Source organism: Peromyscus californicus, unplaced genomic scaffold, assembly GCF_007827085.1.
Source record: "Peromyscus californicus insignis strain IS unplaced genomic scaffold, ASM782708v3 Scaffold_2__1_contigs__length_46816999, whole genome shotgun sequence".
Taxonomy (NCBI): domain Eukaryota; kingdom Metazoa; phylum Chordata; class Mammalia; order Rodentia; family Cricetidae; genus Peromyscus; species Peromyscus californicus.
The window spans coordinates 13,047,438-13,073,712 of record NW_026294540.1 but is presented as its reverse complement, the minus strand read 5'-3'; the positions used below and the strand labels follow the sequence as shown (position 1 = coordinate 13,073,712).

The 26,275-nt window shown below is 43.7% G+C and overlaps 1 protein-coding gene across 8 annotated transcripts in view; it reads left to right on the top strand.

Annotated features, from left to right (window-relative positions):
- The window catches only part of Ift81 (intraflagellar transport 81), a 206,187-nt gene that overhangs the window by 83,866 nt on the left and 96,046 nt on the right, over positions 1-26,275 (top strand). For 3 of the 8 annotated variants that reach the window (XR_008222034.1, XR_008222035.1, XM_052755332.1), the window contains exons 1-7: positions 7,514-11,164; positions 12,039-12,142; positions 12,857-13,037; positions 15,942-16,031; positions 19,641-19,706; positions 20,014-20,124; positions 21,771-21,855. Coding sequence is in view for 6 of the 8 variants with exons in the window: in XM_052755332.1 (XP_052611292.1) it covers positions 11,021-11,164; positions 12,039-12,142; positions 12,857-13,037; positions 15,942-16,031; positions 19,641-19,706; positions 20,014-20,124; positions 21,771-21,855 (781 nt within the window). In the remaining 2 variants the exon portion in view is untranslated. Of the gene's footprint in view, positions 1-7,059; positions 7,082-7,109; positions 7,349-7,513; positions 11,165-12,038; positions 12,143-12,856; positions 13,038-15,941; positions 16,032-18,156; positions 18,243-19,640; positions 19,707-20,013; positions 20,125-21,770; positions 21,856-26,275 lie in introns of those variants that run through there. The other 5 variants (XM_052755337.1, XM_052755333.1, XM_052755335.1 and 2 more) reach the window with 5 other exon arrangements.

Sequence of the window (26,275 nt, the reverse complement as noted above, 5' to 3'; positions counted from 1 at the left end):
CATCGGTATTTCATTTCTCTGTGTGTGTGTGTGTGTGTACACAGATGTGTGCAGGTTCATCCATGGTGCAACATGCATCGGTATTTCATTTCTGTATGTGTGTGTGTGTATGTGTGTGTTTGTATACACAGATGTGTGCATGTTTATTCATGGTACAGCATGCATCAGTATTTCATTTCTCTGTGTGTGTGTTTGTGTGTGTGTTCAGATGTGTACAGGTTCATATGTGTGCCCATGCTAATGTCCGGTGTCTTTCTCAATCACTTTCTACCTTTTATTTATTTATTTTTTTCTTAATATGTTCTCTTACTGATCTGGTGCTCACCATTTTGGCCTCGACTTCTGTCTTAGTCAGAGTTTCTGTTGCTGTGAAGAGACACCATGACCATGGCAACTCTTATAAAGGAAAACATTTCATTGTGGTGGCTTGCTTAGAGTCCAGAGGTTCAGGCCATCATGGCAGGAGCATGGTGGCGTGCAGGCAGATGTGGTGCTGGAGCTGAGAGTGCTTACATCTTGACTCAGAGGCAACAGGAAGTTGACTGACTGACCCACTGAGTGCTGGTAGAGAAAAAGACCTCAAAGCCCGCCCCCACAGTGACACACTTTCATCAGGTGTGGCCCAGATTAAAGGAGTGCCCTCCAGCCTCAAGGTCTGAAGTAAAGGCATGTGTCATCCAGCCTCCTCCAAGACCACACTTCTTCCACCAAGGCCACACCTACTAATGCCACTCGCTATGAGCTTATGGGGGCCAAATACATTCCAACTACCACCACTGACTAACCAATGAACCCCAAGCATCCTCCTGACTCTGCCTCCTGATTCTCCCTCATCATGCCTGACATTTCCGCACGGATTCTGAGGATCTAAATCAGATCCCGTGCCTGTACAGCAAGCTCTTTACTGACTGAGGCATCCCTCCAGCCCCTAAAGTCTTTGTTTCTTTTTTAAGGCAGACTCACATTTTTACCGCACACATACACCACGGTTCCTTGTCCATTCCTCAGCTCACCCATCATTGGGGTTCTGCCATTCCACCTGTGACCCTATCAAAGACTTTGACGTGACATCATCTTGGCCACGTGAAGGGCGGGGCCCCTCTATGTCCTGCTCTCGGCCTTTTCTCACCCCTCCCACCCTCCTATCTACCTTACCCTGCATGGTTCTGAGTTTTCTGATGGCCTCAAATGCAGCTCTATTGCTGGCTACCCTTAAATACTCCCCCTGAATTCTATAAATATACCAAACATTAAGCTCAGAAAAAGAAGATGGAAAAAAAAAAAAGCAGCCGAGAAGCATCCAAAACAAAAATATACTTTTTCTTTTCCATCATTGGCCAAGGGTTTTTGATCCATCTTCCTCTGCTTTGACTCTGAGGTATGTGCTTGGGTTATTTTTCAACTATTCGCCCCACGTGGGTAGGAGACTAGGCAGCTTGGGCTGGTGGTAGCAACACACACCTGTGCTCGACAAGATCATGAGTTCAAGGTCAGCCTGGATTCTGGGGTTCCATCACAGAAAAAGAGGGGAAGCGTGGCAGGTAAAAGTGCTTGCCACACAAGGCGGATGACCTCAGTTCAATCCCCAGAACCCACAAAGGGATGGATTTCATGGTTCTTGTCTGTAATCCCAGGACTCCTACTTTGGGATGGGAGGTGGAGACAGGAAAGTTGCCCCCAAATCCACAGGTCAAGTAGCCTGGAGTATGAAGAAACAAGAGAGAGACAGCCTAATAAGGTGGAAGGGAGGAACTGAGTTCTCAGTGTTGGTATCTGACCTCCACATGATGATGTAGCATATCTGCATGCACACACACATCTGCACATAAAATAATAACAATAAAAATTAGAATAAAGGAAAGAGTGAGAGCCCCAGAAGCAAAGAAAGCCCCATACTGTGTTACTGCCAACCCTTGTGGGGACCTCTGGCCACCCACCTTGGTAACCTGACTGTGGCCTTTTCTTCCGACTCTTCTATGCCGGTGTGAGGCGGTTTAGTGGACAGTGAATATGACTTTGGGATCGTGTAGACTGGTGTCTGAAGTTTGGCTCCACCAGCCATTAGCGACGTGACTGTGGGCCCTCCATTACCTCAGCAGGCCTCAATTTCTTTTATCATGAAACGACATGAGGGTGAATGACTGGCCTCAAAACGCCTTTTTGCTCATCATTTGGTTTCAGAATTCAACCTACAGAGACTCAGTCTGCCCGTCCAGGTCCCCTTCTACAATCCGTGGAGGATGAGCTACTTGGATGTGGGAACTTCTCCCCCTTTGGCTACCTGTTGGGCTCAGCCTGATGGGAGGTCAGGCAGGAGATGAGAGGATGGGGGTACATAGGATCGGGACTGACATCCCTGGATTAGCAGCTCCCTCTGACTTGGTAGGGTTCTGGTCCTTTCTTGAACTTCCGGCTTTTGGCTCAGGGAACCTATGACACCTTGGTTGCTGCTGGTCCCCTGTTGGGCCATTTAAATCCTGCTCACACCTTTATATACAGCCCCGAATTACACTCTCCTCAGTTGCTCAGGGTGGACTGTCTCTCTACCTTGATGGGATCGCTCACTGATAGAGGTCATTTTCGGCCTTAGTCCGGGACTCAGGTCTGCCAGAATGGTTTTATTTTGTAATCTGCTGAAGTCTGAGCCCCTCTTCTGTTAGGCTGGAAGGAAATGCAGTCTCATGATTGAGTGTCCTCCCATTGGTACACATGCTGGGGGTGGGGGGCAGCTCCCGGACTTTTCTGCAGTGATGAGGTTTTTGGGTACCTTATGACCACTTGCTCACACATCACCCCACCCTGCAGCTCCATTCTCAGGCACTGCTGCCTCCATGTGACTTGCCTCCTTGGACAAGGAAAGTGTCATTCAGCCACAGGACTCCTGGTGTGGCCTCTTTGGAGTACTTTTATCTCCTCTAGGGCTCGATCCCTGCCCTGGGATTCCTCACAGCACCTCTGAGTCTGATGGTCCACTTGAAGGAGGTCCCCTTCTCCCCGCAAAGACTGAACAGCTTATGCAGCAAGTGCAGATTTGCTATGGGAATTGCCGCCTGCTAGCGACAATTGGAGTTGCTTGCAGAGGAGGGGACATAGGACCGCACCACACACATTAATATCGGAGTCAGTTCTGACCCAATCTGAGCTATTTCTCAGGGCTGCTGATAAATAGTAAACTCTCAGCAAATGATGACTTGGTGGTTTGAGCCCCTGGGGGAATGTCCAGTGAGGACTGTATTTCAATCCAAATGGATAACCAAGGAGTCTATATAAATTGTAGTAGAAGTTTGGATACTTTATATAGCCCATTAATCTCATTGGTGATTTTCAGGCTTTGCAAACTGTAGTCCATTTGCAAACACAAAATCCATTACCAGGAAAGCCTGAGAAAAATGTAGTACCAGGCATGCATTTAATTAGGCCTCTGGAATCTCATCCATTTAGCTGAATGTTTCACAGGATATTTATCTTTCTGCCTTTTAAGAAAGCACATCCTGCTACCAAATGTGCCCACAAGATCCAACTGCCAGAGCAGAGAGAGCTTGGGGTATCTCCAAACCTCAATTCAGGTTTCCACTTAAACTTAATGACTTTCATCTCCACGTAACCAAATGGCAAAGGTGTTAAATGACAATCAATGGGTAATGAAATGACCCACTTGCAGGCATGTTCTGGTGTCTGGGTCATTTTCCCCCTGTTTTCAAAGGATAAGATAATGTGGGCAGCGTGCAGAGCTACCCCAGATGGGATGGCATCTTGGAAACTGGCGTTCACTGAATGCTCGTTCAGGCTCCAGAAATATCTCCTGGTCAGGATGATAGGTCTAAATTTAATACCCCAAACAGAAAATTGGCTTGGATTCCTTGGATTCTGCACAGGAAAGTTTTTGTTTGGAAGTTCTGAGCTGAAAAAGGGGGGCTGGAGACGTTGTGTTTGTGGCATCCCTGAGATGTCTGTGAAGACCTATCCCGGCCCACGGTAGGGGCCTGCACTAGAGACATAATTCCTTGGGAGGAAACAGAGGAGACAGTTCCCATTGATACCGACACTCCACACAAGACATACCTGTGCATTTCTTTTTGCTTTTGAATTATTTTTCATTTATTTGTGTACGTATGTGTGCACGTATGTATGTGCACTCCACGTGCCCATGTGTCCAGGTCAGAGGACAAGTTTCAGGAGCCTGTTTTCTCCTTCTACTCTGTGAATTCTAGGAACCAAACTCAGGTCATCAGGCTTGGCAACAAGGCGTCATCTCCCCTCCCACCCATCCCCCTTTTTTTTTTGAGGTAGTGTTCCACCTAGCACAGGCTGGCCTCAAACCCACTGTATAGCTAAGGATGACCTAGAACTCCTGGTACTCTTGTCTCTGCCTCCCCAGGGCTGAGATAACAGGCATGTACTACCACGCTGGTGTACGTGGTGCTGGGGATCAACCCCAGGGCTTTGTGGGTGCTAGGCAAGCGCTGGACTAATGGAGCCACATTCACAGCTTTCCAGATGAAACAGCCTCTCCCAACACAACTGCCCTGTGTCGCTCTTGGCACAGCATCTCTCCCACTGCTCACAGGCCCAGCCCTTCCCTTTGGAGGAACACCTCACCCACTCCATTACTGTTGCTATAAGAAAAGACCCAGGAGACTCGAGAATGGTTTGAACTGGGTGTGGTGCACATGCCTACGTAAAGTGGAGGCAAGGCAGAGTTTGATGCCAACCTGGGCCACACAATGAGTTCCATCCGGTCTGGGCTACATATTGTAGACCCTGTTTCAAAAAAAAATAAGTCAACAGAATGGAGTGTGGCATGGTGGTGCACACCTTTAATCCCAGCTATTCAGGATGCTGATGAGACAGGAGGATTGAAAAATTCAAGAGACAGGAGGATTGAAAAATTCAAGGCCAGCACAGGTGACTTAGCAAGACTGTCTCAAAATAACGTATGACCACAGAAAGAATTTTTTTTTTTAACATTTAGAAAGGAAATTGTCTGGGGACTGTAGAAATGGCTCAGCAGTTAAGAACACTCGCTGCTCTTCCAGAGAATCCAAGTTTGATTCCCATCACACACATTACAACCACCTGTAACTCCAAGAGTCTGATGCCCCTCTGGTCTCCGTGGGCGCTGCATGCATGTGGTGTGCACACAGGCAGGCAAAAACACCTGTACACATAAACTAAAAATGAAGATGGGCGTGTCTAGCTATTCAGTCATATTCTGTGCCAATGAGAGTCTGCCCTGGGAGTTTTCTGAACACTAGGTTGGCAGGATGTAAGCCTGTCACTGCTAACAACCCGTTCAGAGCAAAGTGGAGAGGAGACAGAGAGAGATGGAGGGAGAAAGTCAAGATGACCATGAGCTCTTAGATAAAGTCACACCCGAAGGTGGTGAGATCCTCGAACTTCACAGTACACAGTATCTAATCAGCGGTTCTAGTTTGCTTTTCTGTGGCTGTGATACAATACCAGGACCCAAAACAAACTGGAGAGGAAAGGTTTTGCTTGGTTTGGAGAGATCACAGTCCACCCTCCGGGAGTAAAGGCAGGAGTTCAAGGCAGGAAGTTGAAGCAGGAACCTCAAAGCAACACTTCTGACTGGCTTGCTCCTCCTGGCCCACAGTGGGCTGGGCTCTCCTACGCACAATAAGTAAATGAATGATATAATAAAGATAAAAAGGAAGATTGAAGAGGTAACTCAGTGGTAGAGTGCTTTCCTAGCATGGGGGAAGGTTAGCAGGAAGAGATAGAGGAAGAAGAGGAGGAGGAGTGGGAGGAGAGGAGGCAGGGGAAGGGAGGGGATGAATTAGAAGTGACAAGCTTTCAGAACTACTGTCACATAGGGTTAGAATCTATTAAAAATCTCAAATACAGTTCAGTTAAAAGGTATCATTGGGAGGTTACATACAAGACTTGACCTGGAGGTGGGGTGTGGGGGTGGGGGGGTGGGGGGGGTGCTACCCACAGGTAGCTTGCTCCAGACAGAATCAACAATGCCTCTCTGCTGTGAAACTGTTACCGGGAATGTCTTCTTCGACTCCTCAATGAGTCCTATCCAGGTTTTATCTTAAGGAATCACAGGCAGGAATCAGTACTCTCTTTGGCCCGTCAACAGGCAGTCTGTCTCGGTCTCTGTGGAACCTGTCATTAGGTTTGTGCACCCAGCACCTCGACCAGCTGAGCCATCCCCCCAGATTCTTTTTACTGGTCCTTAAACATGGCTCTTTGGGATGGAGGCTTGAGAGTATGACTCCTTCAACCCTCCCCGTCCCCCAGTAAACGCCGGGCTTCATCATCACTGGAACATTTTGTTACATCTCTCTCAGTCCCGGCCTGTTTAATTGTGTTCTCTGTCTTACCCGCCCCCTTACCTCCCCGGGGGAAAGAACCCCACCGTTGGATCTTGCTCTCTATTGCATTCTCTAATTGCAGCAGCCAGCAGTATGGGGCATGTAAGAAAGGTCTAATTTGTTATTTGTTAGTTTTAGGTTGTGGTTAAGTCTGATGTTAAAGTCACCGTTTCTTCAAGAATGTCTGAGCAACTAACCCAGTTTTCAGAGTAGGATTCCATTTGTCTGTCTGTCTGTCTCTCTCCCTCCATGCATGTTGTGTCTCTTAATCTATACTTGTTCCCATGAACGTTTTACTCTGGAGATACTTACGTCGAAAACCTAAACTTGAAAACCACACCCAATGCTTCCTGACCCCAAACCCCATCTAGCCCTGCTTCAAAGAAGTAGTCGAATCAAGTTTAGTAAATAAATAAATGAATGAAACAGCATATGCAAACAGCACAGGTTGAGTACTTTGTCAAGTGAGAACTGCAGAGGGTTTGCAAAGGTTATTATCGCCCTAAGTGGGACCGGCTGCCCGGGACACCCTAGGCTTTCTGCAGTGGCTCGGAACCCCAGGCACCGGGTCCAGCTTCCCAGCCCGAGGCCCCACCCCCGGTGCGCGCCCTGAGCCGGAGGAAGTGACATCAGCGCATGGCAACCGTTGCCAAGGAGCGGTCTCTAGGAACCCGCTTGCGCCGGGGTGCCTCCCGTTGGGGGGGTGGGGTGGGGAAGTGGTTTCGCGAGGAGAATTTGAGGTAACCCCGCCAACTCGCGGTGGGGGAACTCGGCGAACCCCGAGTTCCCTCGAACCGCTCCCGCTCCCGGCCGGCGGCGGCGCCAGGGCCTGCTCGGGTCGGGGGGTCGGCCGCGCGGGGCCCGGCGGGAGCGGGGTCCCTGGTCTCCCCGCCTCGACCCCGGCCGCTGCGGGAGCCAGTGGGCCTGCGCGCGCTGCCCCGACTTGTGCCAGATAAACGCGCGTCCTGGTTTTAATTCTTGCCCCGGCCCCCTGGGTGCTGCTGTGGGTGAGTGCTGGTGAATTAGCGCGGCCAACAGTTGCGCTGGAAGAGGGAAGAGTAATTGCTTTTGCTAATTTTAGCGCGCAGCGCCCGCCGGGCACCGACAGCCTACCTGTTCGGGAACGTCTTTGTCCTCGGAAAGCTGGTGGGCGACCTGGGGTGCGGGAACCCCAACGGATTCCTGTCTTTAAAAAAGTTTTTTTTTTTCTTTTTAATTGGCACATATTAGTTATGCATAATGGGTGCCATTATGCTGTCCTCATACATGCATAGAGTGTATTTTGATCATTCCACTCCGATTTCTCTCTTAGGACCACCTTCCCACTCCCACTGATTCCCCTTCCATTTCCCAGCTCATCTCCCTTCGACTTTTTTTTTGGTTTTTTGAGACAGAGTTTCTCTGTGTAGCTTTGCGCCTTTTCTGGAACTCACTCTGTAGTCCAGGCTGGCCTTGAACTCACAGAGATCCTCCTGCCTCTGCCTCCCGAGTGCTGGGATTAAAGGCGTGCGCCACCACCGCCAGCTCCCTTCGACTTTAATGCCCCTCTCCCTTCCTTTTTGGTGGCCCAATGAGTTTCCTTATGGTTTCTTTCAGAAGCGTGGATTACTTATCAGTGGCACGCCACTGAAGAAAACGCCTTTCCCTCTCCTAGCAACCATTACCTGCCTGTAAATACTCCTAGAAATACTCCCTAGAACCCCGCTTGTATTCTCTCTTCTTAGCAATGTATTACTCGTTTATCCAGATATTTGGTTTAATTTTGTGTTTTTGAAAGAGAAAGAAAAAAGACCTACTGATAATTTCTAAATTTTTTTTTTTTTTAATTTATTTCTTATGTATACAGCATGTATGACTGCAGGTCAGAAGAGGGCACCAGATCTCATTACAGATGGTTGTGAGCCACCATGTGGATGCTGGGAATTGAACTCAGGACCTTTGGAAGAGCAGCCAGTGCTCTCAACCCCTGAGCCATCTCTGTAGCCCCCTCTAAATTGTTTTAAATTAAATATATGTGGATACTATGTGGATACGAAAATGTGTATTAATATATTTTTATATTTGAAAACTTGCACCTCCACAGTTTTAAAAAAATAAAGATAATTCCTTTGATTTATTTATTTTTGGCTTGTTTTTGAAAGAGGGCTTCTCTTTGTGGCCCTGGCTGTCCAGGAAATCACTCTGTAGACCAAGCTGGCCTCGAACTCAGAGATCTGCCTGCTTCTGCCTCCTAGTATTGAGATTAAAGTCTCACACTACTATCCCTGGCTAAGATATTCTTTTGGTATAAGCTTAAAAGAAACCTTAAATTTAGAAGCTATTCTGGTTATGTCACTTTTTTTGTTTTATTTTCCTTTTTACTATTTTATTTATTTACTCATAATTTTATTATTATGAAATAGTAATATCTTTAGTTTTTTTTTTTTTAATGTCTTCTAAATGTAAGCTTCACCCACCCAATTATGGAACCCATTTCATGCCAAGCTTGGTGGCCCTTGATTTTAATCCGAGCACTCAGGAGGTAGTGGCCTGGTCTACATAGTGAGTCCCAGGCTAGCCAGGGCTACACATGGAGATGTTTCAAAAGGAAAAAAAAACATTTTTTTTCTGTTTTAGAGTAAGATGCTTATGTCCTCACTGTATGTCTTGAGTGAAATAGTATCTATTTCATAGTTTTAACTGAGAAAGCATTGAGATAACCTTTTCTTCCTTTGTCTCATCTTTTCTAGTTTAATAGAGTCTTATGTAGCCCAGGCTGGCCTCAAACTCTGGCTCCTTCTTTCTCAGCTTCTCCAGTCCTGGGGTTACAGTTGTGTGGCTTCAGACACAGGAGTAGCAGTTCAGCTTTGTGGTGGTTTTGACAAGGTCTCAAGTGGCCCAGGCTGCTTTTAACTCACTAAGTAGCCAAGCATCACCTTGCACTTCTGATCATCCTGCTTCTGTGTGCAGCCACATCCAGTTTATTCAGGGCTGGGAAATCGAACCCAGGGCTTCCTACATTTTAGGCAAGCCCTCTACCAACCAAGCTACATCCCCAGCCCAGCAGTTCATTTTAGTAAAGCAATTTCCCTTGGTAAAACATAAAGCCTTTTCAGCGGTTGAATCAGATATGCTATTTTTAATTAAAAATTTAAAAATTAATTTAAAAATATTTATTTATTTTAGGTGTATGTTTTGCCTGCATGTATGTATGTGTACCACATGCATGCCTGATGCCCGTGATGTTTAAAAAGAGGATGTTAGATTCCCTGGAAATGAAGTTAGGGATGGTTGTGAGTCACAATGTGGGTGCCGGGTACCAAACCCCCAGTCTTCTGCAAGAGCGACCAGTGTCCTTAACTGCTGAGCACTCTCTCCAGTCCCAGATACTCAGTTTTTTAAGGTTATTGTTTTTTTCATAACAACCTTATTTCCTTTAGACTTTGGCTTCTGTGTTTTTTATTTGTTTTGATTTTTGGCTTGAGGCCTATGACCAAGTTCATTCAGCCTAGTAGAACTCACTGTTTTCAGCTCAATGTGTATTCAAAATGGAGTTGGATAGATTGCTCGTGGAATGTACAGTTTTGCAAAGCAAGAAATAATGTGCACCTAAGAAGCTAGAACAAGAAAAAAAGTAGACTAAGGAAAGCAGTGTGGACGGTGTGGTGGGGGTGGAGGGCAGGCCCTGTTCCTTTGCCAGGGAACTTAAGGGTTTCCTGAGAAAACTTGCACCTGAGCAGGGCCTGGATGGTGTGAGATTTACACCTCCAAACAAGGGTAGAGGAGGCAGAAAAAGTAGGTGAATCAGGGAGCATGACTGGGCTGGTTTCAGAGGAAAGGTTGAGCTGGATCACAAAGGTCATAAGATGTCAGAGTTAGCCTTTTTTTTTTTGGAGCTGAGATCTGAACCCAGGGCCTTGCGCTTGCTAGGCAAGCACTCTACCACTGAGCTAAATCCCCAACTCCCCTTTATTTTATAAGAAGCAAGAAGCTTACAAGTGATTTGGGATGGGAGGTGGAGGCCAGAAAGCCTGAACGTTTCCTCACTGAAGGGAAAAGGAAGCCAAGGCCTGAGTTGCTCAGAGTTGAGGTCTCCCAGGCTAATCCAGTAATAGAGATGGGTGGAGAGTGTTTGGCAGAGACCTAAACAGCCCTAAAGGATATGCCTGGGCTGAAGTGTGTGGGCCCTTCTTGCATTCTGTGCTTGAGGCTAAGCACAGATATGGGCTCCGGGTTGCCAGATCTGATTTTCAAAAGGAACAAGATCTGGATTGTACCATAAAAATCTGATGTTTTAAGTGTGAGTTACCAATTAAAAAAAAAGCTTGTCTGTAGTTCTGCCTTTAACCCAGGTTTGTAAAAACTTTGTGGCTATATTGAAGAGACTTCAATATAGGGTACCTTATTCATTTGCCTGTGTTCAGGTGATTGCTGCCAGAGTGGATGGATGTACAAAAGCAGTCCATAGTGAATATTAACAGCATAAACAGATTGCATAATAAAGTTTCATACTCTGATTTCTTCCAACAAAACTGGTCTTTTCACAGCATTCTATATGCCATGCAGACATATACCTCTCTGCCTACTTCCTATGATCTTAATTCTGATTTTCTCTCAACACTTTCTTTAGCTATCAAGATTGAGGACTCCTCCTCCTCATTTTTTTTTTCCTCTTTAGTTTTAAGCTATAAGACTTAATCATGAGTGACCAAATCAAATTCATCGTGGACAGCCTCAATAAGGAGCCTTTTAAGAAGAACTATAATTTAATCACATTTGATTCTCTGGGACCAATGCAACTATTACAAGTTCTCAATGATGTTCTGGCTGAGATCGACCCCAAGGTAAGTTTTCTCTTTCTTTCCTTTTTTTTTTTTTCTTTGATACAAGGTTTCTGTGTGTGGCCCTGGCTGTCCTGGAATTCACTCTGTAGATGAGGCTGGCCTCAAACTCACAGCAATCCACCTGCCTCTGCCTCCTGAGTGTTGGGATTAGATGTGGCTAAATTTTCTCCTTTGTAATGAAAAATGTGTTAGGACAGCCCACCTTTGCCTCTAAATAACTGTCGTGGGTCTGCAAAGCCCTCCCTGGGCCTCCTTTACTGTGTTGTAAAGGGATCGTTAATGATCTTTTAGGCCTCTCTAGTAACTCACATTTCAGTTATCTACTAAAAAAAATTTCCTTTTTACCTTTTATTTATTTTGTGTGCATGTGTGTGGGCATGTCCGTGCTTTTCAAAACCATGAAAGAGGACAGCTTTCAGGCATCAGTTCTCTGCTTCTACCATGTGGGTCCCTGGGGTCAACTGGGGTTGCCAGGCTTGGTGGCAGACCCATTTACCCATTGAGCCATTTCACTGGCCCCTCAAGTTTCTACTCAAGCCTTATTTAGACATTATTTCTCTACTTCTAGACACAAAAAGCTTGGGTCCTGGAATAAAGATGCATTTGACAAAAGGTTTGATTGTATTGCAAGTTAGTTCATGTCTTTTATACGCTTTCCCATTGGAGACTTGTTTTGAAGCTTGACATTCTGAAGGTGAATCCTGATCTGACTCGTGTGCTCCCTCACTTGGAATCTGGGCCCTGGACTTAATCTGTTCTATGAAGAGACCATTGTGCTTGTTCTGCCAGCAGAACAAGCTTGTCAATGAGTTTAAATGTTTTCCTTTGTTAAATATACAACAATGACGTATTTTTCAATTTCTTTGTTTGTTAGCAAGATGTTGATATCAGAGAGGAGATGCCAGAGCAGACAGCCAAACGGATGTTGAACCTGCTTGGTATCCTTAAATACAAACCTCCCGGAAATGCCACAGACATGTAAGAATCTGCTCATATATCATGCTGTCTTAAAGCCATGGTTTAAAGCTCAATTGGTCTTTTTAGGCAACACCTGGTCCGTCCTCATTTGATTGCCTTAGGACATAACAGAATTTGAAGAGTTTTAATCCTTCTAATGCTGTTCTGTCACGTAGAAGTCTTAAGTGGGTCAGTTCTTCTCCTCTGGCCAAAACAGTCAGACAAATACCATTTTATGATTTATGCCATTCTAGATAAAAACCACTCTGGGGCTGGAGAGATGGCTCAGTGGTTGATAATAAATAGTGTTTGCTGCTCCGTCAGAGGACCTGAGTTTGGTGGCTCACAACCACCTACAACTCCAGCTCCAGGGCGCGCACACACACACACACACACACACACACACACACACACGCACGCACACACACATGCACACAAATATACACATACATATAAATAAAAACAAATCTTAAGAAACCAAAACAACTTAAAAGCTACCCAGCCAATAAAGACTTAAGGTTTACTCTGCCAATGAATGGTTTCAACACAACTTCTTGGATAGTTTAGTAATGCATGGAGGATCCAATTTTCTGACTAATGTAAGGCTGACTGTAGCCTTGGATCTGTATCTTAAAAGTAGTTGTGTAGAGCAATAAGGACCCTGTAAGTCCCGCTTTGAACACAGGCTGTCTTTCCCGCTCTGCTGACTGCGCCTGCGCTGTGTGTCCTTTGCAGGAGTACTTTTCGTCAGGGCCTGGTGATCGGGAGTAAGCCTGTCATTTACCCAGTGCTGCACTGGCTCCTTCAGAGGAGCAATGAACTGAAGAAGAGGGCATACTTAGCTCGTTTTCTAATAAAACTGGATGTGCCGAGTGAGTTCCTACAGGATGAGACTGTGGCCGACACCAATAAACAGGTACCTCGTAGTGAACAAAGCTGCTCGTCTTCGGCGTTACTCTCTCTCTAATTGTGACTTTAGGGTTCCAAGTGACACCGAAAGGAAAATAGTGTCAGCTGATGGCCAGTGACCTTCACACTCAAATACTGTTGGGTAATAGGACCGTATGGATAGGACATGGAGATGTGCAAGTACTTCCTGTACTTAGTAATTCTGGGTAGATGGACTCCTGGGCTTGAGATGCAGAGCACTGTGCTGATCCGCGAGGCAGTTATGCAGTTTGTCATCCAGATGAGAAGGAAGCCGGCTATCATTGTCAGGACACCAGGACAAATGATAGACGTCCGTTCTGCCTCTGGCCGGTTGGAACATGTGAGCCCCTGCAGCTCATCCGGACTTGCCGGCTCTTCCAAGGGGAGAGAGTAGTGGGAGTTTGCAGTGCCTTTCCCTCACCAGCATTGGCTCCTGTGCTCTGGTTCCTGGGTCCTCTTGTCTCAAAGTACCTGGCTGACCACAGACTGTAGAAATAGAGAAACCAGGCTCGGGCGGTGGTGGCGCACGCCTTTAATCCCAGCACTTGGGAGGCAGAGCCAGGTGGATCTCTGTGAGTTCGAGGACAGCCTGGTCTACAGAGCGAGATCCAGGACAGGCTACAAAGCTACACAGAGAAACCCTGTCCTGAAAACCAAAAAAAAAAAAAAAAAAAAAAAAAAAAAAAGAAAGAAATAGAGAAACCAGACTGGATTTCAAAGAATTTTCGTTTTTTTATACTTTTATTTCATAGTAGTTAGGCTGATTTGGGTCAGTTTGTTATGAAGTTTGTCATTTTCTGGTAGACTATGAGGTCCATGGAAACAGGTGTTGAGTTTATACTATTGGTCTTTGTTTTCTTCCAGGATTTGGTGTAGTGGCTTTGTGTATGTTGGTTGCTCAGTATTTGGACTGTATCAAAACAACCGAATGCTTTTATTTTTCATTTGTGTATTGTTATAGCTGTCATTAAAAGTAAAGTTAATAATGATCTTAAAGCCACAGCTATATAAGTACATAGGTCAGATGCCATAGTAGGCATTTATATGATACAGAAAACAGGGATGTGTAAGTGTGGTGTATTCTACTCCTTCCCCACCCTCTTCATAAGTGGGTTCATATGTATTACATAGATCACGACCAGGGACTTTAAAAGGTTGTATTTTAGGCTGGGCGGTGGTGGCGCACGCCTTTAATCCCAGCACTCGGGAGGCAGAGCCAGGCGGATCTCTGTGAGTTCGAGGCCAGCCTGGGCTACCAAGTGAGTTCCAGGAAAGGCGCAAAGCTACACAGAGAAACCCTGTCTCGAAAAACCAAAAAAAAAAAAAAAAAAAAAAAAAAGGTTGTATTTTGGATATTTATTTGATACGTATTTAATAGTGTAAATAATTCCTCTAGAGGAAGTTTATTAATAGTACCTCTTAATATGCTCAGCTAATTAAGAGGATAAAAGGTAATAAAGATGCTCTTGAAGCATGTCTGAGAGGTATGTGTATTTAAAAAGAGACACATTTAGCAAAAACACTAGTAAAAATTGTATGTTGTTGTCGGGTGATGGCACACGCCTTTAATCCCAGCACTCAGAAGCAGAGGCAGGTGGATCTCTGGGAGGTTGAGGGCAGCCTAGTCTACAAAGCAAGTTTCAGGACAGCTAGGGCTGTTAAACAGAGAAACCTTGTCTCAAAAATCATATATATATCTATTATCTATCTCTATATATATATGTATGTAGAGAAAGAATGTTATCTTTCTGAATGAAAAGTTTTAGAATGAACAATTTGTAGATTTATAGCATATGATCAGTCAAAAATATTAATTTTATGATATTGTCATTTAAAACATACTGTGGTGTGTGTATGTGGTGCTAGAAATTGAACCTAGGATCATTTAAAAAAATATTTATCTTTATTTTATGTGCGTCAGTGTTTTGCTTGCATGTATGTCTGAGAGTGTCAGATCTTAGAGTTACAGACAGTTGTGAGCTGCCATGTGGGTGCTGGGAATTGAACCCGGGTCCTCTGGAAGAGCAGTCAGTAGTACTCTTAACCAGTGAACCATTTCTCCAGCCCCTGAACCCAGGGTCTTAGGCATGTTAGGCACATGTTTACCACTGAGCTGTATTTTCAGACCTTAGACTACCATTCATTTAGAAATCAGGATAACAGCTATGGTCTTTTTCATTAATCTGACTACTCTTTATTGCACACCTGTGAGGATTACGTCCTATAGTAAGCCCTGGGGTTATGAAGGTATTCATAACAAATGCAGTTCTTGCCCTCCTGGCTATTGCTGTTTCCTGGAGGGAGGCAGACACGTAAGTACTCTGTTACAACATGATCTCTACTCTGATAGACAAGGGGCCGGAGCAGGCTTTGCTGAGAACAGTGGCAGCTATGCTGAGACTGTTGGAATGCATCTGTTATCCAGGTTAGCAGGGAGGGCATCATGAGTGTTCTCAGATGGAATAGGATAGGTACCCTGCAGGTGGGAGCCAGGGCTGTTCCAGCGTCAATGTAGCTACAGTTGAGATTGTGAGAAAGAAAGTAGCCAGAGGTAGAGCCAGAGAAGTATTTAGTGAGCAGACCATGCAGATCTTGTTTTTTGTATTGATTGTAAGAATGTGCAGGATTGTGTTTTGTTTTTGCTGTATGTCTTGGAACTGACTCCGTAGACCAGGCTGGCCTCGAACTCTTAGAGATCCACCTGCCTCTGCCTCCCAAGTGCTGGGATTAAAGGCATGTGCCACCACCGCCCGTCATGACTGCTTTTTAAAAACACGTTTTTAATCTTGTTCTTGTAAGGATTAAAGTGATTGCTGCAAGTTAGTGGCAGCTTGGTGACGAGCACACTAGATGTAGTCATAACTGGTAACGTGCTGACCTCCTCTTTCAGTATGAAGAGCTGATGGAAGCCTTTAAAACTCTGCATAAAGAATGTGAGCAGCTCAAAACATCTGGATTTTCTACAGCAGAAATAAGAAGGGTAAAGAAATATCCATTTGGATTTGAATAACACTGTATTCAGATTGTTTGATTTTGGTTAATTCAGCATGAGTTTTAACTGTATGGAAACTTTTGTGGGACCTTTAATATTGGTGTGTATATGTGTTGGTGGTGTAGACATATAAATCTATGTGTATGCATGTAGAGGTCAAAGGACATCTGGAGTCTTCCTTTGCTTTCTATATTGATTTTTGAGGCAGAATCTCTCACTGAACCTGAAGCTTAGTCAGAACCTGTCTGCCTGGCCAGCCATATCCATCTGTCTCCAGCCCCAGCTCTGGAATTACAGGCACACTCAGCCATGCCCAGCCTTCCTTTGTAGTTCTTTACTGAAGAAATCAGTGAGGACAGTGAGTTCATGTTTCGTGTTGACGGCTTGCAGGGACTTAGAAGTGCTTCATGTTGACTCTTTATTTGGTGTGTATTCCATATATGATCTAGAGAATGCAGAGAAGAGCACAGGAGGAAATGTTGCATTGTGTGTATATGAGATCATGCAATACCTGATCACCCCACCTTGCTTTCTTCATGAAGGCTAGAAGACAACTTCAGGTGTCATCCTCAGGATGCCATCATCCTCCTCAGCGACGGGGTTTCTCGTTGGCCTGAAGCTCACCCATTAGCTGAGACTATCTGGCCAGCAAGGCTCAGAGAACCTCTCGTTTCCACCTCCCTAGTGCTGGGGTTCCAAGTATGTGCTCCCGTGTTCACTTCTTGTGTAGGTGCTGGAGCGTGAGACTGAGTTCAGGTCCTGGCTCTTGTTTGCTAGGCAAGCTTTACCAGCTGAACCACTCCCACAGTCTCAGTGCTTTTTTCAGATTTGTTTGTATTTTAAAATACGTGTCCACGTGTGTTTCTGTGTGGGAGAATGTGCATGTAAGTGCAGGTGCCTGCAGAGCCCAGAGAAGGATGTTAGATCCCCCCAGAGCTGGAGTTACAAGCCGTTAAGAGCGGCCTAACATGGATGCTGGGAACTGAACTCAGGCATACGTGCTGTTAACCACAGACCATCTCTCCAGCCCCCTGCTGCTTTTTTTTTTTTTTTTTAATTTTCCGGAGCTGAGAACCGAACCCAGGGCCTTGTGCTTGCTAGGCAAGCGCTCTACCACTGAGCTAAATCCCCAACCACTCCCTTGTTGCTTTTTTTTTTTTTTTTTTTTTTTTTTTTTTTTTTTTTAAAGATTTATTTATTTATTTTGTATACAGCATGTATGACTACAGGTCAGAAGAGGGCACCAGATCTCATTACAGATGGTTGTGAGCCACCATGTGGTTGCTGGGAATTGAACTCAGGACCTCTGGAAGAGCAACCAGTGCTCCCAACCTCTGAGCCATCCCTCCAGCCCCCCCTTGTTGCTTTTTAATTATTACATTGTGAGTGTATTTTCATTGTTATCTTTCTACAAAATTATAGCAATGACCAAAGTTATTATACATTAATCATATTTAGGTTTTGGCTTCATTTTTTTCTATTAAAAATAATGCCATGATTATCAACCTAATTTTGGTATGGCTGTGATAGTTGATTTGCAGTATTTTTTAGATACAGAATTGCTTATTAACTCACATAAATTATTTTAGGGCTTTTAATGCATGTTCTCCAGAAGATACCTTTACATTCTGCTTAGGCGTTCAGGTCCTTCCCTTAAAGACTTGCTATTCTGATTTGCATGAATCTTGTATTTTTAGAATTCCCGAGTTAGGAGTGCTATCTTTATATTCTCATTAAATCAGGGACATCAAAGTTTCTTCCTCAGGGAAGCCGTCCCTGACTCCCTAAATAGATCACGTTCCCTAGTTCTTTTCCTGTTATGGCATTCATTGCCCTTTAATTGCCTTAATATCTGTCTTCCTAAATGCATGAAGCCCTAAGAAGGCAAGGGCTGTGTCTGTGCACCTTCACCACTGTATTCCCAATGCCGACACGGTGTTTGGTGTCTAGCAGGCCCTCAGGAGGAGGTGGTTGATTAGAAATGGAGGGTGAGCTCAGCTCTGGCAGATAAGAAGGACCAGTGAGAGATCCTCCACTGTGTCCTGTGAATGAATTGCAGTGATGACTCAGAATACAGAGTCTGACTTTCATTTCATTCATTATTACCAAATAGTCTGGAACCTCTTCTCTGCAGTCGATTTAGAAAACATGGTTAAAGAAGAAATAGAAAAGAACGCACTCACATCACACGCTCTTGAGGTACCTACTGTTGACAGTTTTCCTTGGAATTGAACTATATATAACTAACTATTGTAATTGCTTCTTTCAAGGAATGTCATTTCATAACTCTTCTCATGTCACTAAACACTCTTTGGCACCATTGTAATGACTTTCATTTTGTTACCTTCTAGTTAATCGTTGTCAGACATTTAGATTCTTTCAAATCTGAGCTCCATTGGCATCAGTAAGAATCTTTATAGAAAAGTAGGACTTTAAGTGAACATTTTTTATTACATGTGTGTGTGTGTGTGTGTGTGTGTGTGTGTGTGTGTGTGTGTGTGTGTGTGTGTACGTGCGCACCACAGTGCACATGTGGAGGGAGGTCAGAGGACAATTGAGGGAGTTAGCCCCCCTTCTACCATGTAGGTCCTGAAATTGATCTCACGTTTTCAGGCTTGGCACCAAGTGCCATTACCCACTGAGCCATCTTGCTGGCCTTAGTGAACATTTTATTAGCACACCTCAAGTGCAGAGTTCCTGGCCTGAAGGGATGCATGTTTATTTTATGACTTCTTGTATTATTCTTTAACACAACACTATCAGTACTGAGGAAGAGTGTCCATTTCCTGAAATCCTACCAGTAATGGCTACCATTGTTTAGGTTACCTACAGCATTATTACATAGATTTTTGTTTTTTTGTTTAGGAAGGATATTTGTTTCTCTGTTTTCATTACAAACTATTGTAGAGATGATTTAAAAGAAGGTAGTTTATTTTTATTTTTTTCCAGAGGAAAAATTGGTTAATTAACAAAACCATACATATTTTTACATCTTAAGAACACCACATGGGCCAGGCATGGTGGCACACACCTTTAATCCTAGCACTTGGAAAGCAGAAGCAGGTGGATCTCTGGAGTTTGATGCCAGCCTGGTCTACAGAGTGAGTTCCAAGACATTCAGAGCTATCTAGGGAGATCTTGTCTCAAAAACAAAACAAAACAAAAACAAAAGCCCACCATAACCTTAAAAGTAATTTTGATAGGAAATCAGCAGGATATACGGTTGGGTATTCAACAAAGCAGTTGGGATGTCAGCAGCTATTCATGTATTTGGGCCTGCATACATTTCATTATGGAAAATTTTTGAAGAATCATGGAGCCGTATTTGGAATCAGAACATAAGTGTGCTGGCTGGCAGCTTTACCTTGCTGTGCTGTAACCTGCTTTAGTTGCTTTTCTAGATGAATGCCAAGCTGCCAAAAAAATTCTCTTGCATAAAGAAGCCTGGGGGAAATGGAAATGCCCTTAAATCAAAAGAGGATCTTTGTTACTTGCTGCTCTGGTTATGATGGGATGGTAGATGGCAGGGCTTGTGCACAACTCACCTCGATCCTGTAGGTTGAGAGCATTTTTAATGGCCTCTCTACTACTTTTTAGGACATCAGCGCAATGGAAGAGGAAAAAGACCAGCTCATGAAGAGAGTTGAACGCTTGAAGAAAAGGGTAAGTCAAGAATTAGCCCAGTAGACTTCAGCGAGTCCTGAGGACTGGCAGAGATTTAGGAATGCAAACAAAGATTAAGCCAGGCTTGGGTATTCAGTGGAGGATGGACTCAAGTAACACTGGGGGAAAGGGAATCTCCAGGCAGTAGCCCAGAACTTTCAAGGACCTGGAGTTGAAAGCTTGGCTGTCGTCTCTGGGGAGTACTGTTTACCAAAAGGAAATGATAAGTGGATGTGGGAGTCACATGACCTGCTAATGCCTTTCTCAAATGTGACAGTAACATGTACTACTTATTCCCTTACTGTAGGTGGAGACTGTTCAGAATCATCAGCGGATGCTTAAAATAGCAAGACAGCTTCGGGTTGAGAAGGAGAGAGAAGAGTTTCTTGCACAACAGAAACAGGAACAGAAGAATCAGGTATCCACAGAACGTTTATACTCAGGACCCCAGAAGTAGCTCCTCTTGGTAGTTAAAAAATATATATGAAAAATGAATCGTAGAATTTCACATTTCCCTTTGGCAGCATGAGGGACCTACTCTTTTTCTGTAGGACTGGGTGTGTGTGTGTGTGTGTGTGTGTTACTGGGAATCAGACCAGGGGCCTTGCTCATGCTGCACATGTACTGTATGACTGAACTTTATCCCCAGTCAAGACTGTTTTTTTCTTTCTTTCCATTTTTTTTTCCTTTTTTGCAGTATTTGAGGATTGAATCTAAGGCACATGCTAGACAAGCACTCTACAACTGAGCTATATCCCCAGCTTTCTTTTTACTTTTTCTTTTGAGACATGATTTGCTTCTTTGCCACTGAAATAAGATGTCTAGGTTCTGTGATCAGTGAAACCAAAAGAACATTCTTACTCCCTTAGATGTGGGGTGCCCTGTAAAGATTCTGTTCCATTAACAGCTAATCGTACTGCTACACAGTAAAATGATCCTCTGCTCTGTATAAACAACATGAGTCAACTGCAGTCCAAAACACAGTACTTACACACATAGTATGGAGCCCCAAAAAAGGTGTTGCTGCTGTTGACAATGTCACAAAATACTCTTAATTAAAAATAATCTGGGGCCTCAGAATCACCCACACTGCTGTGTTTTTAAACTTCACCTTAAAGAAGAAATTATTTGGCTTGAAAGTATTACTTTAATTTATTAAAAATCTGTCTTAAACTTTAAAAACATATTTCAAATCAGTGTAATTTCTAAATGACCACTTAAAGCTGGCCGCTGAGCTGTTTGGCTCCATGGGAGCTTGACTTGGCACCACAGCAGTTGGACCGCAGCAGTGAGTTCCGTTTCCGGAGCCTCAGTGGTTATTCAATGTCAGTTTCTGATGCTGAAGCGTTAGTGAGAATGTTCACATTTCCTCGGGTTAAGGAAACCTTATTACACAAAGAAAGGCTGCTGCATGTATCTCTCAAATGAATAGTATTCATTCATTCATTCATTCATTCATTCATTCATTCATTTATGGAGACAGGGTCTTTCTATGTAGTCCTGGCTGTCCTGGAGCTCGCTGGGTAGACTGGCCTTGAACTCACAGAGTTCCTCCTGCCTCTGTATCCCAAGTGCTGGGATTAAAGGCAAATGCCACCACACCAGCCACAAAGATCTTTCTTTAATCACTAACTGAAGCAGTAACTAAAGAAAAATGTTCTGGAAGCATGTTTGAAATTTTGCATGAGGGACTAGATAGATGGTTCAGTAGATAGGAACATCTGCTGCTCTTGTAGAAGATCTGTGTTTGGTTCCCAGCACCCACACAGGATGGCTCATACCTTCCTGTAACTAATTCCATGGGATCTGACACCCTCTTCTGACCGCTATGGGCACCTGCATACACTCAGGCACACACACACTCACACACAAAATAAATAAAAATTTAAATTTACATGAATATATTTTGAGAAAACTAATTACATTTTTGGTTTCGTGAACTTATTTTCTTAGTATTTACCTGTTTCTTCTATAGTGTAGGAATCCCATGTATTCCCATTGCTTGCCTATGTGAGTGTTGTTTCACTAGACTGAGCAAGTAATAAATGAAATTGTTGTTTAAAGCTGTTTCACGCGGTGCAGAGATTGCAAAGAGTGCAAAACCAGCTGAAAAGTATGCGGCATGCTGCAGCGGACGCAAAACCTGAAAGTAAGTGAAGGAATTACATGGTGCAGATGATTAGAAAATAGTCGTTTACACCAGGGTACTCCTTAAGATGACTAGTGGGAATGCATCACCTCAGCATTTTGGAGCCTTATTTCTTACCTGGTCAATGGGAATCCTGATAAAAACATCCATGGGTTTTCAAAAACATTTTTCTATGTCCTATTTCCCATCAAGGGGTGAAAGTAATGTTAACCGTGGAAGCAGGCTCTTCCCGGTGTGCTTAGGATGGGTGTTCTGAAAAAGTTGGATGGAAGAAACATGAATCCTTGTCAAGGCTATGAAGAAAAAGAATCAAATACTGGACTTTAATCTGAATGTTTCCTATGGCTTGGTTTCTAGAATAACAGGTTACTAATGTGGGTGTCCCAGCTGAGTTCTGTGTAGCTTTGCACAGTGATGAACTGTTCTCATAACCCACTTAAATCCATCCCAGGTATTTTGAAAGTGTTCTTGCACACCAGAAAAGAGATTACCCAAGCAAAAAACAATATAAAGTTCTTATTTGTGTTAGAGAAATATTACAATATAAATGTCTAGCTAAGGGAGGGATGGTAAACTATACATAGTACATGAAACATAGAATGACAATAATAAAAGTAACAGACAATTACAAGTGTTGGCAAGATGTACAAAAATTAGGACCCTCATATTTGTTTCTGGGAATATAAAAGGATATAATGCTTTGAAAAACAATTCAGAAATTCTTCAAAATGCTAAAAATTGTCACCATTGGCCATCTCTTTCTTTCTTTTCAACATTTATTTGTAAGAGAACACATGTGCCACAGTGTGAGTATGGAGGTCAGAAGACGACAACTTGTGGGAGTTGGTGTCCCCTTCTTCTATCATACGGGTTCCAGAGGTCAAGCTCAGGTCACCAGACCTGGAAGCAGCCACCTTTGCTTGATGAGCCAGCTCACCAACCCCTGAACCACTATTTCTAATCTTAGATCTAAAACATCTCTTCATACAAAAACTTGAACATACATGTCCCTAGTAGCATTATTTGTGATAAGCAAGAGTTGAAGCAACCACAGGTTCCTAAAGTGATACATAGACTAACAAAATGTGGCATATCCATACATTGGAATATTATTCTGTCACCAAGTAAATGAAGTTCTAATACCTATTTATGACATACATGAACCTCAAAAACATGTCTGTAAGAAACTAACCATAAAAGACCACATATTGTACAGTACTATTTATAAGAAATATCTAAAATAAGAAAATTCATAGAGATAGAAATCAACTCAGTGGTTATCTAGGGCTGGGAAGAAACTGTGGTTGGGGGAAGTCTAAGTAAGTGCTTGCCAATGAGTTCAGAGACTTCTTTGGGAGCTGATAATAATGACCCAACGAATTGTGGTGGACACCTGTTCATATACTGAAACCATTGAATTATACCTGTAAATGGTCGAACTTCGTAGCAGGTAAATGATAGCTCAATAAAACTATTAAAAGAGATAATACAGGGACTGGAGTAATGGCTTAGTGGTTCAAATGGCTTAGCACTTGTAGCTCTTGCAGAGGACCCAGGATTGGTTCCCAGAACCACATGACAGCCTACAACCATCTGTCACTCTAGCTCCAGGGGATCTGATGTCCTTCCCTGACTTCCATGGGCACTGCACACATGTGGTGCACAGATATATAATGCAGGCAAAACACCCAGACATAAAATAAACCCTTAAAAAAAAAAGAAATGAATACAAAACTTCTGTTTACAAGATGAGTAGCTAATACATCTGCCTCTCACTCATCACAGTCTGAATTCCAAATTAAGCAGTGAGTGTGCATTTAGGTGCTGGTGTCCTTTAATTCTTCGTTTCCTAAATGTTACTTTTCCAGAGGCTAATTGTCAGCAGGAAGATTTCTGCCTTCATGTGTAGGACATGTTCTTTATATGCTTCTATTATAAAAGGAAGAGAATGTTCAAAAGTCTCCATTAAATTACAGCTATTTAATGATTAATATCAAAAAGTAATTTGTGTGTCAAAAATTACTAAATATTCTGCTTTAGTAGTTGGGAGGGTTGTGTCATAAAACTTCCTGGGGAGAGGCAACACATGTCTACTCACCCCAGATAGGGAGCCCACAACAGACCAAAATAGGGATACGAAAGTCTAGCTTGGTGAACCCTGAGTTTTATTGGGGTTACTTAAAAGGAATATGGGTGAGGGGTCACTCATAGGAGCAGAAACGACTCAAAGAGAGCTGCACCACCACAGCCCACCCCAGCACGGGGGACAGCTCATAAAAACTGGGAACCTGGAGCGCACTGCACAGCCTGCAGGCGGCTCAACAGGTTGGAGAGTGTCCTTTCCAAGGGTCTCTGGCCTAAACCTCTTCCAGGAAGCTAGGATACTTTTTCCTTCCAGGCGACTGGTCTGTTTCAGTTGTCTTTACAGCTTGGCCAGTGTATTAGTTAGGGTTCTCTAGAGCAGTGGTTCTCAACCTCCCTAATGCTGCGACCCTTTACTACAGTTCCTCATGCTGTGGTGACCCCAACCACAAGCTTATTGTGTTGTTCCTTCATAACTGTAATGTTGCTACTGTTATGAATTGTAATGTAAATATCTGATCTGCAGGATATCTGATATGGGACTCCCCAAAAAAGGGTTGCAACCCACAGGTTGAGAACCACTGCTCTCGACTAATATAGCTTAGAGAATGAATATGTGTGTGTGTTTCGAAAAGAGATTTATTAGAATGACTTACAGGCTGCAGTCCAGCTGTGAATGGAAATCCCAAGAATCTAGTAGTTGCTCAGTTCACAAGGCTGATGTCTGATCTGGTCTTCACTATATGCTGGAATCCCAAAGAAGTAGGCTTGAATGCCAACAAAAGAATGGGCTTGCTATTGTTGTACTCAGAGTCCCCCAAAGATCACCAAGAAACCAAATTTGATGTAAAAGCAAAGAGTCTTTGCTTACTGTTATGAGTTAACTCGGGCCTCTCCGTCAGTCTGACACAGCAGCAGAGCAGAAGAGACCCTGAGTAGCCATGGGGCAGGGTTTTTATAATGGTTAGGGTAGGGGATCTGGGAGAATTCCAACTCTATATAGTTACAAGCTCAGGATTGGTGTTTACTTCAGGTTAGAGATGCTTGGTTTGAACTGATTAGAGAGCTGCAGCTGCAAGGAAATTGCCATGTCCTCCAGCAGTTTATGTCATCACATCAGTACCATTAGCAGACCCATTTCCTCTGACAGTTAGACATCCCATTTTTATCTGGGATTATTTTATCTAGGAAACTTATTCCCTCTGACAACTATGGTATACAATCTATAACAGCAGAAAACATCCCATAAGACATATCTGGTGCTTTGTTTATTATGCCAGTTGTGTTATATCATATCCTTTAGGTTATGGCAGGAAATGTCTGGAACTCAATTTTGTGTAGCTCCTAATTGTCTGGGTCTAGGAGCAAAGGGGCAGCACATCCTTGGTGGTTTTTTTTTTTTACGACAGTTTGTCCGAGGGCCTGCTATCCCCTGTCTGACCCTTCTCTAAGATGACTGCAACCCTAACCTCCTCTCACTAGCTCTGTGAGAGCAAGCAGGCAAAGAGCAAAAAATTTCCTTCTTCTGTGTCCTTGTATAGGCTTCCAGCAGAATGTGTGGCCCAGATCACAGGCGGGTTTTCCCAGATCAAAAGATCTGGAATAAAGGCGTGCCTTCCTACCTCAACAATCCACATTAGAAGTGGATCTTCCTACTTCAAATTAAACTAAAAACCCAAACAGGCCGGGTGGTGGTGGCGCACGCCTTTAATCCCAGCACTTGGGAGGCAGAGGCAGGCGGATCTTTGTGAGTTCAAGGCCGGCCTGGTCTAGATGAGCGAGATCCAGGAAAGGCGCAAAGCTGCACAGAGAAACCCTGTCTCGAAAAACCTAAAAAAAAAAAAAAAAAAAAAAAAAAAAAACCCAAACAGGTGTGCCCTCTATTTTTGGGTTCTAGTTAATTCCAGATGTAGTTAGGTTGGCAACCAAGAAGACCCATCACAGCTAGTCTGAGAGTAACTCTCAGCAGTTTTATTGCTTACTTTGGGAGGGTGGGGCCTAGTAAATCTGGTCAGTTTCAGGAACTTCCTGAAGCTGTTTTGAGTTGTTTATCCTTCTTGCTTAAGGAGCCTTCCTGCAAGATGTAGTGCTTCAATGTACAGTTTCTAGGAAACCGTTAAGCAACAGGAAATGGGAGTTGAGCTTAAGCTTGCATGAAAAAAAAAACCCACAATCTTTTCCACAGACAGGAAGGGAAAATCAAGTCAGGAAAAATTGGCTGAAATAGAGATAAAAATAAAATATTATATGTAATGCATACATTTTGTGAGTGGGTAGGAACTGGGGCCTAGGATTCCTTTCTCATTACTCATGCATGCTGGGCAGACACTCTGTCTTA